The sequence below is a fragment of the Schistocerca gregaria genome, chromosome 2 (genome assembly GCF_023897955.1).
Source record: "Schistocerca gregaria isolate iqSchGreg1 chromosome 2, iqSchGreg1.2, whole genome shotgun sequence".
NCBI lineage: Eukaryota > Metazoa > Arthropoda > Insecta > Orthoptera > Acrididae > Schistocerca > Schistocerca gregaria.
In genome coordinates this window covers 411,670,106-411,691,917 of record NC_064921.1, presented here as the reverse complement: position 1 = coordinate 411,691,917, position 21,812 = coordinate 411,670,106, and the positions used below count along the sequence as shown (strand labels likewise).

At 46.3% G+C, this 21,812-nt stretch overlaps 1 protein-coding gene across 1 annotated transcript in view; it reads right to left on the bottom strand.

Moving 5' to 3' along the window:
• LOC126335803 (SET domain-containing protein SmydA-8) overlaps positions 1 to 21,812 on the bottom strand; it is a 151,029-nt gene that overhangs the window by 37,487 nt on the left and 91,730 nt on the right. The window contains exons 3-4 of the mRNA XM_049999266.1: positions 17,195 to 17,703; positions 381 to 1,218 (exon numbers count right to left, since the gene is read on the bottom strand). Of these exons, the coding sequence (XP_049855223.1) occupies positions 381 to 1,218; positions 17,195 to 17,703 (1,347 nt within the window). The remainder of the gene's footprint in view (positions 1 to 380; positions 1,219 to 17,194; positions 17,704 to 21,812) is intronic.

Sequence of the window (21,812 nt, the reverse complement as noted above, 5' to 3'; positions counted from 1 at the left end):
CAGTCGACATTGCAGTGTTAGCCAGTTCTGAGCTCTGCTTAAAATTTAAAGTCTCTAACTCATCGAGAACTTAGTTTCAAATCGACTGCAAAATTTGTACCGAACAGTTCGAATTAATAAAGACAGACCAAATTAATGAATACATGATAAAAAGAGAGTAAGCGGCTAATATGTAACGACAGGATGCGAGAAGAGAGAGTAGCAAAACAAGTACTCAACTATAAGCCAGAACGAAAACGAAATTATAGAAGAGCATAGAAGAGAGATTTATGCCGAGAATGGAACAGGTGTGGGTCCCTAATCTTTGAAAAGGAGAAGAGGAGTGGCGTCACATCACAACAGGTGTCTTCTCGTCAGCAACACAAGTGACAAGCACTCACCGGCTAGAGAATAACCAGGAGAGTTGCCGTACATCTGCGACAGCGCGTACTTGACCTCGAGCACGTGTCCGTTCTTGGGGTGCAGCGCGCCGGAGTACTTGTCGAGGAAGTCCTCCAGCGGATCCGGCCGCGTCTTGTGGAGCGCGTCGATCTCCTGGCGGATGGCGTCGTTGCCCCAGGCGATCTGCCGGCCGGGTATGGAGTGGCCACAGCTCTCGCACTTCCAGACGGCGGTCGAGTCCAGCGGCTGCGTGGACACGATCTTGTTGGTGGAGTCGCGGTCGGCGGCGCGGCAGCGGGAGCAGCTGATGGCGCCCACGTAGACGCCCAGCTCGGTGGGGTCGGCGCAGCGCGCGCACGTGCAGTCGAAGCATTTGGAGGTGCGCAGGTGCGCGCGGCGCGCCAGCGTGCCCCACAGCGTCTGCGTGTACGTGGCGCTGATCACGTCGCCCTTCTTGATGGGCACCGTGGCCAGCACGGCGATGCGGAAGTCGGGCCCCTCGAACACGTGCCTGGTGTTGGGCCGGCAGTCGTGCGCCAGCATGGAGGCGGCCGCGTACAGGCCGCGCGCGCGCACCGCGCCCTCCTCGCGCCGCACGTCGAACGCGTTCGTGTCCAAGATGGCGGCCACGCGCAGCACCGCCTCGTCGTCGAACTGCGACAGGCCCAGCGCGTCGCGCACGAAGCCCACCACGTTGTTGCGGAAGATGGTGTACAGCGTCGTGTTGCGGCGCTCGTCCAGGTGCGACTGCAGCGTCAGCAGCGTCTTGTACTTCTCGGGGTCGCTGTCCTTGAGCAGCAGGCAGCGGAGTGGCGCGATGGCGCAGTAGGCGGATTCCTGTGGGGACACAGACAAATTAGCTGGCTTCTCTAAGGCGCGGGTACGGTAAACTCTCTTCTCTTCCCCCCCCCCCCCCCCCCCTCCCCTCCACTCCACTCCACTCAGCCCCCGCCATCCGAAAACGCCTTTTGACTAGAATTATTTCTATTTTTACACTTTCAAAATTTCACTGATCACTTTCGGAGAATAAAGCAGCATGAAAACTAAGAGTCTCGAAAATGGGAAGGGATTTTGGACATTGCAGACAATGTTTAGCATAGGACAGCAAAGGGTGCTTTTCAGTCGCTTTCCTGTCGGTAACACATGTCAGTGGGCTTGCTGTCTTACAGGCTGTGAACAACATTCCAGGCAGACAACAACAATTCAGTCGAAATTTGCGAATCCACTTGTAGAACCATGCAGACTACAGTATCCAGAATGAGATTTTCACTCTGCAGCGGAATGTACACTGATATGAAACTTCCTGGCAGATTAAAACTGTGTGCCCGACCGAGACTCGAACTCGGGACCTTTGCCTTTCGCGGAAAGTGCTCTACCAACTGAGCTACCGAAGCACGACTCACGCCCGTTACTCACAGCTTTACTTCTGCCAGTATCTCATCTCCTACCTCCCAAACTTTACAGAAGCTCTCCTGCGAAGCTTGCAGAACTAGCACTCCTGAAAGAAAGGATATTGCGGAGATATGACTTAGCCACAGCCTGGGGGATGTTTCCAGAATGTTCATAAAAAATAATGTTTCATTTTATAAGTACCGCTAATAGCAAAACTACAAACAAAAGAACTCATTGCTGTGTTGTGATCAGAGCTGTTTCTGCTACACTTTCCTTGTCCTAAAGTGGCTACTGTCCACCTGCCATTGGGCACCTTGATGCCAGCTACTGTCTGACCAGCTGATCATGGTGCACTTTGGCACATTTCTGCTTGTACATTGTTAGCATAAAATTATTTCTTATTGTTCTATGATTTTCCATGCAGAGTACATTCAATAAATTGAGTGAACACCATGCAGCTACACATGATGCTTAGTTTGCTGTGGGTGTGTTTATCAAGTATCATTTCTAATTTAAAGTTCTAGTATTTATTGTGGGGTTATAGATTGGAATTTGTTTACTTCAGTCTTATGGAAATTGCTGAAGCATTATAAAACAGTTGAATGTGGAAGGAAAATGCCTAACATTTGGGACATGTTGTTCACTTTGGGTTTAATTGGGGGGGTGGGGGTAGGGGGGTGCAGTGCCCGCGAAAGGCAAAGGTCCCGAGTTCGAGTCTCGGTCGGGCACACAGTTTTAATCTGCCAGGAAGTTTCAAAATTGAGGTTGCTTGTTCTTATCCGCACAGTAATTTTTTCCTGAAAAAAAGCTGTATACTTACCAAATTTGGTTTAAATCGTATAAGCACATATCACATATATTTCACAATTCTTTAACGCATTTCACACATATTTATACTCATATTCCACGTGCATCTCTAGGGACTTTTTTCGTGCCGTTCCTTTCTCACGCAGCTCAACGTTTATGTCATCATATCTCTTGAACTTGTGTTGTACAGTGATACAATTTTGCATGAGCATCCAGAGTAATACGTCGTCATCTCTGCGGTATGTTTTGGAATAGAGTTATTAGTATACGAGCAATAAATTAAGAGGTTTTACTGCAACAAAACCTTTTACTGCAACAAAACTTTTTGTTGGTTGTGAGCGACAAAAAGACTCGTAACGGTTTGAAATTACACTGACGGGAAAAAAAATCGCTAACGCCAAAAAATAATTAAGGTAAAGTAATGAAATTTTGGGAATACATCTATCTAGGTAACATATCTAAATGATTAAAATTGCAAGATCATAGGATAATGTAAGCGCGAGATAAAAAATTGCGAATGTGAAATGTTGGTACATTAATAACCGGTATAACCACCAGAATGTTGAATGTAAGCATACAAACATACATGCATGCACTGTGATGTAAGTTGCCGGGTGTCAGTTTGCGGGATGGAGTTCCATGTCTGTTGCACTTGGTCGGTCAATAAAGGGGCGGTTAATGCTGCTTGTGGATGACGCTGGAGTTGTCGTCCGATGGCGTCCCATATGTGCTCGGTTGGAGACAGATCTGTTGTTCGAGCAGCCAAGGCCACATGTCGACTCTCTGTAGACCACGTTGGGTTACAACAGCTGTATGTGGGCCAGCGTTGTTCTGTTAGAAAACACCTCTGGAATGCTGTTCATAAATGGCAGCACACCAGGTTGAATCGCCAGACTGACTTACAAATTTGCAATCACGGTGCGGTGGATAGACGTCAGAGTACTCCCGCTGTCGTACGAAATCGCACCGCAGACCGCAGCTCCTGGTGTAGGTCCAGCGTAGTTAGCACACAGACAGTTTGGTTGCAGTCTCTCAACTGGCCCCCTACTGACCAAAACACGGCTATCACTGCCACCGAGACAGTACCAGCTTTCATCACAAAACACAACAAACCTTCACCCTGTCCTCCAATGAGCTCTCGTTTGACACCGCTGAAGTAGCAAGTGGCGCTAGTTTGGGATCTGTGAATGCACGCTTTACTTGAAGTAACAGATTTGTAACAGTTCGTTGTGTCACTGTGGAGTCAACTGGTGCTCAAATAGCTGCTGCAGAGACAATACGATGTGCCAGAGCCATATGATGAACACAATGGCCTTGCCTCTCGGTAGTCCCACGTTGCCGTCCGGAGACCAGCTTTCTTGAGACATATTGTTTTGACCACCGCTACCAGCAGTTATGAACAGTCTTTCTGCAGTATCGCAGAATGAACATCCAGTTTCTCGTAGCTCTATTACATGGCCTCGTTCAAGCTCAGTGAGATATGGTAATGGTGTTTTGTCACCTTAAAGGCATTCTTGAGTAATATTAACTCGTAACGTCCAGTCTCAAAGTTAACTAACGCTGACGACCGTTACAGCGAGTATTTAAAGCAAACCTGATTTGCATCCTCATAAAGTCGCTACTAGCGCAACTCTTATGCGACTGGCGTGAAACTGAAACAGGAATCATCTTTCAGATGTAGAAACACGTTTACCAACTTTCTTGAATGTCACACAACTCTTTCTTCGTGTTGTCATTTTTTAAAGCTTTGTTGCGAGTTACTAAGTACTCTGGTTCTCAAGTGCGAATGAATACAGTTTGTCTATTGGCCCGTCTTGAATTACACTTCTTTTTCACCCACAACCACATTCCTTTGAGATGTAGGTCGTTCTTACTCCCATGGTGATTAATCCCAGCCAGGAAATGATAGTTCCAAGTTTGCTTCAGATAGATTCAGTGGTTTAGGAGGAGATGTGAAGAATACGTATACACATACATACATACCGTACATACATCCACTTTTAGAATATTTAGAGGTTTATGACCTTCTCAAAGCTCTGATAATTTGTTGTTGTTTTAGTTTTTAAATTAATTGCATGACATGAACTTCTAAAATTTTCCGATGTGTTTTTTTCACATGCTGAATTCCTCTGAGCTTCAATTTCTTGGACACTGATGAAACAATATTTTAGACTTTTCGCTAGTCTGTGGTTAAAATTTACGATTCCTCGATATGATATGTGTACATTTGAACATCTCCTGTCAGCCATTGTACTTGTTCAATGTACCTTCTGACCTCTTTATATTTTATCGCTTGTAACATACAGGCTGGTGAGAAAAAGTTTTCCATATATTGAGATGTGGTAGTACAGGCCAAAACAAGAAAAAATTTTCAGTAAACATGGACCCAAAACTGTTACTCTAAGAGCTATAGGCACATCTCTTCTTCTACAAGCTCTTTGCTGTTACGAAAGACCCACGGAATGGAGTAAAAAAAAATAAGATCATATTTTTCAGTTGCTGTGAAACAGCAGACCTTGTAATGTAACCTGCTTCTTTCATTTGCCAGAACAAAAAAATGGTACAAATGGCTCTGATCACTATGGGACTTAACATCTGAGGTCATCAGTCTCCTAAAACTTAGAACTAGTTAAACCTAACTAACCTAAGGGCTTCACACACATCCATGCCCGAGGCAGGATTCGAACCTGCGACCGTAGCGGTCGTGCAGTTCCAGACTGAAGCGTCCAGAACCGCTCGGCCATAGCGGCCGGCCCAGACCAAACAGAAGATCATGTCTGCCACTACCCGTGTGGGATAATAGGTATTCATTATGATAGTAGATGCAAAGACAAAACTAAAGTGTAAAAGCACTTCACAAAATTATGTAAACACAAACAAACGTATACGCTGCAGTTACCCAGAACTGTGGATACGATTTACAGCAACAACATTAACAGACGTTTACTGCATGCTGCAGCCACAGACAATAACAGTAACATGCAAATTGTTTGCTACATTCTGTAGATGGTTGGTAATAGCAAGGGAAAAATATATGCAGTGCTCTTAGTTTTGAAGGTACCAATTGTAGAGCCAATATTCATTGGACATTTTTGTCTAGTACTGGTCTATACTGCTATCTCTTAAAATATGATGTTGTTGTTGTTTTCAGTCCTGAGACTGGTCTGATGCAGCTCTCCATGCTACTCTATCCTGTGCAAGCTGCTTCATCTCCCAGTACCTACTGCAACCTACATCCTTTTGAATCTGCTTAGTGTACTCATCTCTCGGTCTCCCTCTACGATTTTTACCCTCCACGCTGCCCTCCAACGCTAAATTTGTGATCCCTTGATGCCTCAAAACATGTCCTACCAACCGATCCCTTCTTCTAGTCAAGTTGTGCCACAAACTTCTCTTCTCCCCAATCCTATTCAGTACCTCCTCATTAGTTACGTGATCTATCCACCTTATCTTCAGTATTCTTCTGTAGCACCACATTTCGAAAGCTTCTATTCTCTTCTTGTCCAAACTAGTAATCGTCCATGTTTCACTTCCATACATGGCTACACTCCAAACAAATACTTTCAGAAACGACTTCCTGATACATAAATCTATATTCGATGTTAACAAATTTCTCTTCTTCAGAAACGCTTTCCTTGCCATTGCCAGTCTACATTTTATATCCTCTCTACTTCGACCATCATCAGTTATTTTACTTCCTAAATAGCAAAACTCCTTTACTACTTTAAGTGTCTCATTTCCTAATCTAATTCCCTCAGCATCACCAGATTTAATTTGACTACATTCCATTATCCTCGTTTTGCTTTTGTTGATGTTCATCTTATATCCTCCATTCAAGACACTGTCCATTCCGTTCAACTGCTCTTCCAAGTCCTTTGCCGTCTCTGACAGAATTACAATGTTATCGGCGAACCTCAAAGTTTTTACTTCGTCTCCATGAATTTTAATACCTGCTCCAAATTTCTCTTTTGTTTCCTTTACTGCTTGCTCAATATACAGATTGAATAACATCGGGGAGAGGCTACAACCCTGTCTCACTCCTTTCCCAACCACTGCTTCCCTTTCATGCCCCTCGACTTTTATGACTGCCATCTGGTTTCTGTACAAATTGTAAATAGCCTTTCGCTCCCTATATTTTACCCCTAACACCTTTAGAATTTGTAAAAGAGTATTCCAGTCAACATTGTCAAAAGCTTTCTCTAAGTCTACAAATGCTAGAAACGTAGGTTTGCCTTTTCTTAATCTTTCTTCTAAGATAAGTCGTAAGGTCAGTATTGCCTCACGTGTTCCAACATTTCGACGGAATCCAAACTGATCCTTCCCGAGGTCCGCATATACCAGTTTTTCCATTCGTCTGTAAAGAATTCGCGTTAGTATTTTGCAGCTGTGACTTATTAAACTGATAGTTCAGTAATTTTCACATCTGTCAGCACCTGCTTTCTTTGGGATTGGAATTATTATATTCTTCTTGAAGTCTGAGGGTATTTCGCCTGTCTCATACATCTTGCTCACCAGCTGGTAGAGTTTTGTCATGACTGGCTCTCCCAAGGCCGTCAGTAGTACTAATGGAATGTTTTCTACTCCGGGGGCCTTTTTTCGACTCAGGTCTTTCAGTGCTCTGTCAAACTCTTCCCGCAGTATCGTATCTCCCATTTCGTCTTCATCTACATCCTCTTCCATTTCCATAATATTGTCCTCAAGTACATCACCCTTGTATAAACCTTCTATATACTCCTTCCACCTTTCTTCCTTCCCTTCTTTGCTTAGAACTGCGTTGCCATCTGAGCTCTTGATATTCATACACGTGGTTCTCTTCTCTCCAAAGGTCTCTTTAATTTTCCTGTAGGCAGTATCTATCTTACCCCTAGTGAGATAAGCTTCTACATCCTTACATTTGTCCTCTAGCCATCTCTGTTTAGTCATTTTGCATTTTTGAGACGTTTGTATTCCTTTTTGCCTGCTTCATTTAATGCATTTTTATATTTTCTCCTTTCATCAATTAAATTCAATATTTCTTCTGTTACCCAAGGATTTCTAGCAGCCCTCGTCTTTTTACCTACTTAATCCTCTGCTGCCTTCACTACTTCATCCCTCGGAGCTACCCATTCTTCTTCTACTGTATTTCTTTCCCCTATTCCTGTCAATTGTCCCCTTATGCTCTCCCTGAAACTCTGTACAACCTCTGGTTCTTTCAGTTTATCCAGGTCCCATCTCCTTAATTTCCCTCATTTTGCAGTTTCTTCAGTTTTAATCTACAGGTCATAACCAATAGATTGTGGTCCGAGTCCACATCTGCCCCTGGAAATGTCTTACATCTTAAAGCCTGGTTCCTAAATCTCTGTCTTACCATTATATAATCTATTTGATACCTTTTAGTATCTCCAGGGTTCTTCCACGTATACAACCTTCTTTCATGATTCTTAAACCAAGTGTTAGCTATGATTAAGTTGTGCTCCATGCAAAATTCTACTAGGCGGCTTCCTCTTTCATTTCTTAGCCCCAACCCATATTCACCTACTATGTTTCCTTCTCTCCCTTTTCCTACACTCGAATTCCAGTCACCCATTACTATTAAATTTTCGTCTCCCTTCACTATTTGAACAATTTCTTTTATTTCATCGTACTTTTCTTCAATTTCTTTATCATCTGCAGAGCTAGTTGGCATATAAACTTGTACTACTGTAGTAGGTGTGGGCTTCGTATCTATCTTGGCCACAATAATGCGTTCACTATGCTGTTTGTAGTAGCTTACCCGCATTCTATTTTCCTATTCATTATTAAACCTACTCCTGCATTACCCCTATTTCATTTTGTGTTTATAACCCTGTAGTCACCTGACCAGAAGTCTTGTTCCTCCTGCCACCAAACTTCACTAATTCCCACTATAACTTTAACCTATCCATTTCCCTTTTAAATTTTCTAACCTACCTGCCCGATTAAGGGATCTGACATTCCACGCTCCGATCCGTAGAACGCCAGTTTTCTTTCTAATGATAACGACATCCTCCTGAGTAGTCCCCGCCCGGAGATCCGAATGGCGGACTATTTTACCTCCGGAATATTTTACCCAAGAGGATGCCATCATCATTTAATCATACAGTAAAGCTGCATGTCCTCGGGAAAAATTACGACTGTAGTTTCCCCTTGCTTTCAGCCGTTCGCAGTACCAGCACAGCAAGGCCGTTTTGGTTAATGTTGCAAGGCCAGATCAGTCAATCATCCAGACTGTTGCCCCTGCAACTACTGAAAAGGCTGCTGCCCCTCTTCAGGAACCACACTTTTGTCTGGCCTCTCAACAGATACCCCTCCGTTGTGGTTGCACCTACGGTACGACCATCTGTATCGCTGAGGCACGCAAGCCTCCCCACCAACGGCAAGGTCCATGGTTCATGGGGGGCGGGGGGGGGGGGGGGTAAAATATGATATACATTTTTTTTTCACACTTTATATACCGTCGTGACAAGTCATGGGATAGAAATATGCACATATACAGTTGGCGATAGTATCGCGTACACAGCGTATAAAATGGCAGTGTATTGGAGGAGCTGTCATTTGTACTCAGGTGATTCACGTGAAATAGTTTCCATATTGATTATGGCCGCACGACGGGAATTAGACTTTGAAGGCGAACTGGCAAGTGGATCTAGACACATGGGACATTCCATTCCAGAAACCGTTAGGAAACTCAACATTCCGGCATTCGCATTTCGAGGAGTGTGCCGAGAATACCAAATTTTGGGCATTACCTCTTACCACGGACAACACAGTGGCCGACGGTCTTCACTTAACGACCGAGATCAGGGTCATTTGCCTAGAGTTGTCAGTGCGTTCTGAAAGCAACATTGAAACAATCGCAGAAATCAATGTGGGACGTACGACAAACGTATCCGTTAGGAAAGTGCGACCAAATCTGGTGTTAGTGGGCTATGGCAGCAGACGACCAACGCGGGTGCCTTTGCTAATAGAAAGACGTCGCTTGCAGCTCCTCTCCTGGGCTCATGGCCGTATCGGTTGGACAGTAGAGGAATGGAAAATTGTGGCCTGGCCAGGTCAGTTCCGCTTTCAACTGGTAGGGTTCGAGTGTGGCGCAGATGCATCGAAGCCATGGACCCTAGTTGTCAACAAGGCACTGTGAAAGCTTCTGTTGGTGTCTCCTTGATGGTGTGATTTGTTTTTTTCATGAAATGGACTGGGTCCTCTGACCCAAAGGAATCGATCATTGGCTAAAAAGGGCTATTTTCGGTTACTTGGAGACAATTTGCAGCCGTTACGGTCCTCATGTTCCGAAATAAGGATGGAGTTTTTTGTGGATGACAATACGCTATGTCACTGGGCCGCAATTGTTCGCGATGGGTTTGAAGAACCCTCAGGACTTCAAGAGAATGATTTGGCCGCCCTTGGAACCTTTATGGGAGATAATCAAGAGGCGAGTTCTTGCACAAAATCCTGCACCGGTAGTACTTTCGCAATTATAGATCGCTATAGATGCAGCATGGGTCAATATTTCATCACGGAACTTCCATCGACTTGTTGAGACCATGCCACGTCGAGCTGCTGCATTATGCCGGGCAAGAGGTGGTCCGACACGATATCAGGAGGTATCCCATAACTTTTGAAAATGAAATGAAATTTCTGGTAAGGTCTTATGGGACCAAACTGCTGAGGTCATCGGTCTCTAAGCTTGGGCACTACTGAATCTAACAAACTAACGAACGTTAAGGACAAAACACATCCACACACCTACACACCCACACACCCATGACCGAGGGAGGACCCGAACCTCTGACGGGGGGAGTCGCCCGGACCGTGACAAGGCGCCACATACCGCGCGGCTACCTCGCGCGGCTCCATGATTTGTCACCTCAGTGTACTTATCGCACGCAAATATGCTGTGTTTTACCATTTTCCCACTTATAAAGGCTGTTCCTTATCAACCAGTATTGTTATCACTGGGTTCAGCAGGAACAGCTGATTGCCAGCAAAACTGTGGCAATCGTTAATCACTGATACCTTCAATGGAAACAGTATCCACTCAGAGGAAACACCAGGTCAGAAATAACTCTACGCGTTGTGCATGAGTATTTATTAAAGTTCGATGTGTGTAAGCTGAATCTTGTGTGGTCGTCACCATCTTCGATATAATATTTCCAAGTAAGCGCGTTCTCACGTTATTAGATAATATCAATGTTTCGGCCGTTGTTGCAAGTGGTCTTTCCAGGCTGGTGTTTTCGTTCAAATAGATCATTCTAAGTGAGGTGGCGAAGTGGTGAGATACTAGAGTTGTATCCAGGAGAGGAGCAGTTCAGGTACCCACCTATCCATTTAGATTTAGCTTTTCCGTAGTTCTCCTGAATTGCTTAGTGTAATTGTTAGATTGGTTCTTCGAATAAGCGTAGCGTTCTTTCCTAACCTGATCTTGCGCTCCGTCTCTACTTAACTCCTCAGGAACAGGTCGTTAGATCTGAATCTTCCTTCCTCGTTTGAACCACTGACCTCCTAAAAGCGAGTCTAGTGGCTTACAAATGCCCCATCTTGTTCGGTAGACATCTCAGCAGAGAATACCCTCGTCCCAACAGTAATTCTTCCCGCTCTCTTTATCATGGTCATCTTCATATGTCACAGACAACTTCCAAGAACCATCTTCTACTTGGGGGAAACCGGTAATGTGCAACCACTATGTACGGATCTGTAGGAAAATGCAGACATGTGCGATATTCGCTTTTCCCCATGTATGATGAATCTGAATTACTGTCGGTTATTGACCTAGGTGAGGCCGTCCAAATGGTACGATATTTCGGCCAGCTGATGCCTTCTTCAGGCCAACCTTGATGACTGTCTTCTGCTGGATGCCGTCTTATTCATCCTCTACCTCATCCTCCCCGAGGTCGATAGCTGGAGGAGTCGATATAAAAGGTGGTCCATTGATCGTGACCGGGCCAAATATCTCACGAAATGAGCGTCAAACGAAAAAAACTACAAAGAACGAAACTTGTCTAGCTTGAAAGGGCAATCCAGATGGCGCAATCTGGTCTCCCCCTTCAAGCTAGACGAGTTTCGTTCTTTGTAGTTTTTTCATTTGATGCTTATTTCGTGAGATATTTGGCCCGGTCACTACCAATGGACCACCCTGTATATATATATATAGACGGAATCCATTGGAAGATAGTCATCAGGACCACCTGAAGATTGCTGGTACATATTGTATGTATCCGTTGCTGAGGCCACAACACTTGAAGTATCGTTTCGTTAATGCCTGAAACGCTTTACCCTCACATTTCTCGTTCCTCGTACGCAGTTCGGGACCGACTCGGAACGAGTCGGTAGATTTCGTAACGTAAACATTTTGCTACTCACCTTTCTTCCTTCCCGCACATTCGTGCCGACTTGGGTGCTCTTGCATTCCTCCAATTTCTTATTTTCAACAGGGTGGTTTGTTAGTGGCAGGGTGTACCGAATACATTTCGTTCCTCGCCATATTTACCTTCCCGCATGCAATTCGCGTCCTTCTCGAGCGGGGTCGACAGTATTCGTAATCCTCTTAATTCCTTCTCTAGCGACTTTTCAGCCGTGCGGCAAATCGTCGTGCGTTCCCACTGCAGAGCCCTGCCTCATTGCGGCAGAGTTGCCGTGTCTGCCTGTAGTGGCGTGTGTGACGTAGTGACGAGGTGCTTCATTTCGGAATAATTTTGCTACGGTAACTTGAACTATATATCTCTAAGGTCAGCCACGGAAACGGTTCATCACTATGTAGAAGAGAAGAATCTGTTCCGAAATCCACTGAAATGACGAGTTCATGAACACGGAATAAATTGCTAGCATAGCAAAAAAACTGTTTATTTGTAATGATCGCAGCAGCAATGAAGTTCCGTGAGGAGAGTGACTAGTAACGAATAGTACAGAGTTTACTATGCATTAGTTACCGAAAATCTATGATTAACAGAACACAATATCAAACCAAGCTCTGTAAAGCAAGGACGTATAGATGATTACTTCGCATAGCTACACATATGTAATATAAATGTAATGTACATCTATCTGTACTGCCCTGTAGTACGCCTATGACGTATCTTAAAATGAATGTGCCATTAGGGACGGTTAAAAACAATGAGCAAACAGCAAAAAGCAAAAACACATTGTGAAGCTTACAAGACTCTCCCTTGCATATCTCATGATGGCGCAAAACACTCTCAAAAAGCCCAGTTTATCAACTGCAGTCCACTGCCCCTTACCTACCAAAGACTGCACTACCTTGTTATGTACGACACAGGCACCAACGATGCTGCTGTCACGGTAAAATGTTTCAAATTAAGGTTGGTGTCTGCTTTTCACGATAAAATCGCTCAAGTAGGCTTTGAAATTCCCCTTGGACACTTCTGTCTTTTGATTTAAGATATTGTCCTTGGAGACTTGTGTCATTGAGTTTAACATGTTGATACATACATCTATTAAAGCGTAAAATGTCTGTTTCCTCTAGATTTGACAGCGGCCAAGCTTTCCTTTCTGAATGCAGTACATTCAAATTGCTCGCGCTGCTTGGTAACGAATGATGCTCATTCTTAAGGTGCTTTTCTATCGCCGATGAACCTTTCTCTTTACTATTCTTTAAACCCTTAACTTCCTACGAACTGCTGTGCTTGTAAAGGTTCAGTGTAGATCAAACTGTAAACGTAATTAGTTTTTGCATAACATTTATAAGCCTTTTTTCTTTCATTAGTCTTACGGGCAAGTTTAAATTGATAGTGTTAACAAAATTACTAAGCCGGTGGTGTAAGAGAGCGAGAGGATATTGGAAATCTCGTGCGGCGCGCATGCTCTGTAGCCTAGGCAGCTTTTGTAAGACAAAAGCTGCCTTGTGAGATACGAGCACTTGTTTACCTTCCATACTTTGAAACATGTATTTTCTGCTGCGGACTCTTTGCTTTCCATTTCTGGGAGGAGGTACGAGTTTTGTTCGGAAAGTAAGGTCCGATCGGGCATGAAATGGAAACCACAGTGAAACTTTGCACAGATGTGTTGGGAAATGTCTCTGGTATTCCCGTCAATCGCGTCGTGTCACTCTTTTCAGTTCTGAGAGCACAATGACCACGTAAAGACGCCTAGAAAATAGTATCTCCCGCCAAGTGAGAGATTTCGCCTAATGTAATGGAGCCACATAACACAACTCTCATGTGTTTCCTTTTTTATGACAATTCTCGGCCGCATTCTGCAGGAGCAATGAAGATGCTGCTGCTTTGTTTCGATCGGTAAGTGTTTGATGACCCGTAATTTGCTCACCCTGAGTTTAATCTCTGCTCACATAAACCGCTAGCAATTTGGCGTACACAACTAGCTGCAGACCAGCGTAGAGAATTGGCGGGAAGTACAGGCGGCTGCCTTCCATGACGAGCGTATTGGAAAGCTGGTACAACGTTACGACAAATGTTTAAGTCGTAGTGGCGACTATGTAGAGAAGCATTTCGAAGATGTAGCTAACTGTTGTAAATAAAACATTTTTCATTTTCACAGTGGTTTCTATTTCGTGACCGATCGGACCTTACTTTCCGAATAGCCTTTGTAGTATGGACCAAAACAAGAAAAAAATTCCAGTAAACATGGGCTCTAAAATGCGCTCCTTAAGAGATATGAGCACTTGTTCAATGGAAGAGGTGTATTTCGCTGTAGTGAAGGTGAATAAGTGAGGTCACTTTCTTCTTTTTGAGTCATAAGTCTTCTGACTAGTTTCATGCGTCCCACCAGGAATTTCTCTCCTCTGCCAAACTCTTCACACAGAGTGGTTCTTGCAACATACATCCTCGATTATTTGTTGGATGTATTCCAAGCTATGTCTTCCTATACAGTTTTCATAACCTGTACAGCTCCCTCTTGCGCCATGGATGTTGTTGCGTGATGTCTTTACAAATGTCCCACCATCCTAGCCCTTCTTGTTGCCGGTGTTTCCTGTATATTCCTTTCTTCATAGATTCTCCGGAGAACGTCCTCACCCGTTTCCTTATCAATCCACCTAATTTTCAGCATTCGTCTGTAGCACCCTGCTCAAATGCTTGGATTCTCTCCTGTTCCCCTTGCCCCGTAGTTCATGTTTCAATACCATACAATTCTGTGCTCCAAACGTACATTCTCAGTAATTTCTTCCTCAAATAATGGCCTGTGTTTGGTATTAGTAGACTTCTCCTGGCCAGGAATGTCCTTTTTGCCAGTGGTAGTCTGCTTCTGATGTCCGCCTTGCTCTGTCCATAGTGGATTGTTTTGCTGCCCTGCTAGCAGAATTCCTTAACTTCATATTCATCGTGATCATCATCAGTCCAGATGGTAAGTTTCTCGCTTTCTAATTTCTGCTGCTCTTCATTGCTTTCGTCTTTCTTAGATTTACAAACGTTCAAATATGTGTGAAATCTTATGGGATTTAACTGTTACGGTCATCAGTCCCTAAGCTTAGACACTACTTCAATTAAATTATCCTAAGGAGACACACACACACACACACACACACCCCCGAGGGAGGACTCGAACCTCCGCCGGGACCAGCCGCACAGTACATGACTGCAGCGCCTGTGATAGCTCGGCTAATCCCGCGCGGCTTAGATTCACACTCAGTTCCTATTCTTTACTAATCGGACTATTCATTCCTGTAATTCTTCTGCACTTTCACTGGGGAGAGCGATGTCATCAGTGAATGTAAACACTGATATCCTTTCACCTAGAATTCTAATCCCCCTTTGAACCTTTTTTTTTTTAAATTTCCGTTATTGCTTATTCGACGTATAGGTTGAAGAGCTAGGGGATAGATTACATCCTTGTCTTACACCCTCCTTGATACGAGCAATTCGTTCTTGGTCTTCACATTTGGTCTTTCCGCTCGACTCTTGCACATATTGTATATTTCTCCTGTTTTCCTATAGCTTACCCTATTATTCTCAAGATTTCGAACATCTGATACCATTTTACATTGCCGAACGTTCTTCGACAAATCCTATGAATGTGTCTTGATTTTCGTTCAGTTGGTTGGTTGGTTGATGTGAGGGAGGGGACTAAACAGCGAGGCCGTAGCCCCATCGGAGTACGGGAGGAGGTCGGCACCGCCCTTTCAAAGGAACCATACCGGCATTTGCCTGAACCGAGTTAGGGAAATCACGGAAACCTAAATCATGATGCCCGGACGCGGGTGTGAACCGTCGTCCTCCCGAATGCGAGTCCTGGGTGTTAACCACTGCACCACTTCGCTTGGTTCCTTTAGTCTTGAGACCACGTTTAGTACACTTGTTTCTTGTTTTGGTGGGTATTACCACCTCTGAAAATATTAGACGCAATTTTTCCAATACTTGCATGTTTTAAACAGGTAAGAGCCCAATACTAGACGATACCGAATATGTACGGTATAAACATCTTCAACTTTTTCAGTGCTACCTTCCTCAGTTGCGTCTAGTATTACGGTATATTGATAATTTTTACTTATGAACCGTCTGACAGTAACTGAATAAAACACAATTTTAGTGCCATACGCGTTTCGCCTTTATTTTCTGCAAGGCATCATCAGTGGCCTGGAATATGTACATATGTTAGCTATTTAATTTACATTTTTTGCACTGTATTTATAGGTTATGTACAGTTCTGGTGGTTGGTATTTCCAATTAAGTAGTAATGTTTTGAACTGTACTTACAGGTCGCGTGGACAATTTCATACATATTACGCTCCTGTTGGATTTTTGGTGTTCTTCTTCTTACGAATGCCAGTTTGCGGTTTCTTTTTCTCACGTTCCACAGCACTATGAACTCAACGCTTGTTTGAACTCAATGTTTTGGTTTCTGTTGCCAAAGATCGAATGTTATTGCCAAACTTTGGAGTGTAATTATACCACACACACACATACACACACAATTGCATTCACGAACAGATCACAGATACTGCAATAATTACACTCGAAAGTTTGGCAATAACATTCGATCTTTGCCCTTGTGGCCGTGCGGTTCTAGGCGCTTCAGTCTGGAACCGCGTGACACTTACGGTTGCGGGTTCGAATCCTGCCTCGGGCATGGATGTGTGATGTCCTTACGTTATTTAGGTTTAAATAGTTCTATGTTCTGAGGGACTGATGACCGCAGATGTTGAGTCCCATAGTGCTCAGAGCCATTTAGACAACACCAAAAATGCAAGAGGAGCGTAATATGTAAGAAATTGTCCGAGCGACCTGAAAGTACAGTTCAAAACATTACTACTTAATAGGAAATACCAACCACCAGAACTGTTAATAACCTATAGGCACAGTGGCAAAAATGTAAATTAAATAGCTAACATATGTACATATTCCAGGCCACTGATGACGCCTTGCAGAAAACAAAGGCGAAACGCGTATGGCACTAAAAGTGTGTTTATTCAGTTTCTGTCAGACGGCCCCTAAGTAAAAATTATCAATATACCGTAATGTCCGGTATAAAATTTAGTCATTAGCTTTAGTAATCATAATGGCAAGAAGACAGCTTGCCTGAATAGTACAATTGGACCTCAGCGTTTGGTCGAATACGCAGCAACATATCTAAATACGAACACGGTGTACGCAAATGAGAGCGCAGGTGCGTCGTGTGGTATGTATAGCGCCGCAGCAGCAGTGGGCCGCACCTTGTGGCCGTCCCGCACGGGCGGCGCGCCGCGGAAGCCGCGCTGCCTCATGAGGTCGCACTCGGCGCGGTGCGCGGCCGCCCTCTCGCAGGCGGCGCCGCAGACGGGCCAGCCGCAGCCGGAGCAGGCGCGCGCCGACGCCTCGCGCAGCCGGCGCAGGCAGCCCAGGCAGGCGGCGTGCGACGAGATCTTGGGCCCCAGGGCGAGCGGCGGCTCGCGCAGCACCAGCTCGCCGGCGCGCAGGTCTCGCGCCGCCACCAGGTGGCGGCCCAGCACGGCGTCCACGGCGACGCGGTAGCGGGCGCACTGCGACCGGTGCGCGCGCCAGTGGCGCCGCTGGTGGTCGCGGCCGCAGTAGAAGGCGGCGCGGCAGCCCGAGCAGCACTGCGACGCCGGCGCGCCGCACACAGCGCAGGCGCCGGGCGCGCCGCCGGCACTCTCCCCAGCCTCCGTCTCGCCGGCTCCCGGCCTCGGCCTGAGCCACAAACGACACACCGCCGTCAGTGCCGCTGTAACACCCCCACACAGCTAGTTTCAAGCATAAATTTTGAAGGTGTTACTGGGAGAGGAATGGGGAAGGTGGTCAGTATCGACATAGCATGTAATGCACTGAGACCCCAAACAAACTGATATACTCATCCGTATTCAATTACAGATATACACTCCTGGAAATGGAAAAGTGAACACATTGACACCGGTGTGTCAGACCCACCATACTTGCTCCGGACACTGCGAGAGGGCTGTACAAGCAATGATCACACGCACGGCACAGCGGACACACCAGGAACCGCGGTGTTGGCCGTCGAATGGCGCTAGCTGCGCAGCATTTGTGCACCGCCGCCGTCAGTGTCGGCCAGTTTGCCGTGGCATACGGAGCTCCATCGCAGTCTTTAACACTGGTAGCATGCCGCGACAGCGTGGACGTGAACCGTATGTGCAGTTGACGGACTTTGAGCGAGGGCGTATAGTGGGCATGCGGGAGGCCGGGTGGACGTACAGCCGAATTGCTCAACACGTGGGGCGTGTGGTCTCCACAGTACATCGATGTTCTCGCCATTGGTCGGCCGAAGGTGCACGTGCCCGTCGACCTGGGACCGGACCGCAGCGACGCACGGATGCATGCCAAGACCGTAGGATCCTACGCAGTGCCGTAGGGGACCGCACCGCCACTTCCAAGCAAATTAGGGACACTGTTGCTCCTGGGGTATCGGAGAGGACCATTCGCAACCGTCTCCATGAAGCTGGGCTACGGTCCCGCACACCGTTAGGCCGTCTTCCGCTCACGCCCCAACATCGTGCAGCCCGCCTCCAGTGGTGTCGCGACAGGCGTGAATGGAGGGACGAATGGAGACGTGTAGTCTTCAGCGATGAGAGTCGCTTCTGCCTTGGTGCCAATGATGTTCATATGCGTGTTTGGCGCCGTGCAGGTGAGCGCCACAATCAGGACAGCATACGACCGAGGCACACAGGGCCAACACCCGGCATCATGGTGTGGGGAGCGATCTCCTACACTGGCCGTACACCTCTGGTGATCGTCGAGGGGACACTGAATAGTGCACGGTACATCCAAACCGTTATCGAACCCATCGTTCTACCATTCCTAGACCGGCAAGGGAACTTGCTGTTCCAACAGGACAATGCACGTCCGCATGTATCCCGTGGCACCCAACGTGCTCTAGAAGGTGTAAGTCAACTACTCTGGCCAGCAAGATCTCCGGATCTGTCCCCCATTGAGCATGTTTGGGACTGGATGAAGCGTCGTCTCACGCGGTCTGCACGTCCAGCACGAACGCTGGTCCAACTGAGGCGCCAGGTGGAAATGGCATGGCAAGCCGTTCCACAGGACTACATCCAGCATCTCTACGATCGTCTCCATGGGAGAATAGCAGCCTGCATTGCTGCGAAAGGTGGATATACACTGTACTAGTGCCGACATTGTGCATGCTCTGTTGCCTGTGTCTATGTGCCTGTAGTTCTGTCAGTGTGATCATGTGATGTATCTGACCCCAGGACTGTGTCAATAAAGTTTCCCCTTCCTGGGACAATGAATTCACGGTGTTCTTATTTCAATTTCCAGGAGTGTATGTAAACATGTAGAAACGGCGCTGCATTCGGCAACGCCTGCCTACATAAGACAACTGTGTGGCGCACTCGTTAGACCGGGTTCTGCTGCTACAACGGCAGGTTATCAAGATTTACGTGTGTTTGAACGAGATGTTACAATCGGTGCACGAGCGATGCGACACAACATCTCCGAGGTAGCGATGAAATGGAGATGTTCCAAAAAGTTCTAATGGCTCTGAGCACTATGGTACTTAACATCAGAGGTCATCAGTCCCCAAGAACTTAGAAGTACTTAAACCTAACTAATCTAAGGACATCGCACACATCCATGCGCGACGCAGGGTTTGAACCTGCGACCGTAGCGGTCGGGCGGTTCTAGACGGAAGCGCCTAGAACAGCTCTGTCACCCTTGCCGGCTGGGGATGTTACCGTACGACCATTTCACGAGTGTACGGTGAATCTTTGGAATCCAGTGAAACATCAAATCTCCGACATCGCTGCATCCAAAAGAAGATTGGCTGGTTGTTGGATTAAAGGGACCACACTGCTACGGTAATCGGTCCCTTTTTCCAAAACTTAAAACATCCGCACAGAACAAAAACGACCATGGAAAGGACGACAGAACACACAAAAGGAATTAAAACACAGAGTGGGAAGTGGTTGGACGACCAGAGAGAGAAAAAGGGAAAAGCCAACCTCCGAGAGACACATTAAAAACTCAGTTTAATATCGTAGGCAAAAGGACAGAATCAACACAAAAAAAACATAACGAACACTCAGATTAAATGATAAAAGCCCCCTGCCCGAATAAAACGCAAAAATAAGCCCTGTCATCAGTTAAAAGGGCAGGGAGCGTATCAGGCAGCGCAAACGTCCGCACACTTAAGACTGGACAGGCAAACAAAATGTGGACCACCGTCAAAGCGGACCCTCATCGACATAGAGGCGGGTCCTCATGCCGCAGTAAATGGCTGTGTGTCAAGCGGGTGTGGCCAATGCGCAGCCTACAAAGGACTACTGAGTCCCTGCGAGTGGCTCCTATGGATGACCGCCACACATCCGTCGTCTCCTTGATAGGACGGCGTTTGTTGGGCGTGTTCAGGTTGCCCCCATTCAGTGTCCCAAAGTATGAATATTTCGCGGCGTAGGATCCCTCGCAAATCAGTCTCCGAGAGGCCGAATGTCCAGTGATGGTTTACTGGGATCCTGTTTGGCCAGGCTGTCAACATGATCATTGCCGGGTATCCCAACGTGGCCTGGGGTCCACACAAAGACCACAGAGCGGCCGCAACGGGCAGGAGTATGGAGGGATTCCTGGACAGCCATCACCAGACGAGAGCGAGGGCAGCACTTGACGATAGCTCGTAAACTGATCAGGGAGTCGCTACAGATAACGAAGGACTCACCTGAGCAGGAGCGGAGATACTCTAGGGCACCAAAGATGGCGACCAGCTCAGCAGTGACAACGCTGCAGCCAGCCGACAATGAATGTTGTTCGTAATGGTCCCCTACAGTCAGAGCATAACCGACACGACCAGCAACCATCGAACCGTCAGTGTAAACAACGCCAGAGCCCTGATACGTGGCAAGTAGGGAAAGAAAGCGGCGGCGGAAGGCCTGTGGAGGCTAAAAGAAGACCCTGAAAGAACGGGACCAACGACGACTGAAGAGGATCGTTCAACGCCACAGAAACGGAACCTTTCCGAATATTGCTGCAGATTTCAATGCAGGGCCATCAACGTTAGTGTGCGAAACATTCAACGCAACATCATTGATAAGGGCTTCAGGAGCCGAAGGCCCACTCGTGTACCCTTGATGACTGCACAACACAAAGCTTACGCCTCGCCTGTGAGCGTCAACACCGACATCGGACTGTCGATGACCGGAGACATATGCCTGGTCGAACAAGTCTCGTTTCAAATTGTATCGAGCGGATGGACGTGTACGGGTATGAAGACAACGTCATAAATCTATGGAGCCTGCATGTCAGCAGACTGGTGAGGCTCTTTAATGGTCTCGAGTGTTTGCAGTTTGAGTGATATGGGACCCCTGATACGTCTTGATACAAGTCTGACATGTGACACGTACATAAGCATCCTGTCTGATCACCTGCATCCATTCATGTCCATTGTGCATTCCGACTGACTTGGGCAATTCCAGCAGGACAATGAGACATCACACACGTCTAGAATTTCTACAGACTGACTCCATTAATATTCTTCGGAGTTTAAACACTTCTGTTGGCCACCACACTCCCCAGACATGAACATTATTGAGCATATCTGGCCCGCCTGGCAAAGTGCTGTTCAGAAGAGATGTCCACCTCCCTCGTACTCTTACAGATTTGTCGACAGCCCTGCAGGATTCATGGTACCAGTTCCATCCAGTATTACTTCACACATTAGTCGAGTCCGTGCCACGTCGTGTTGCGGCATTGCGGCACTTCTGCGTGCTCGCGGGGGTCCAGCACGATATTAAACAGACATATGTTTCTTTGGCTCTTAAGTGCAATACTCATTTTTTGTGTAAATTCAGAAATGAGTTTTCCGCTCGA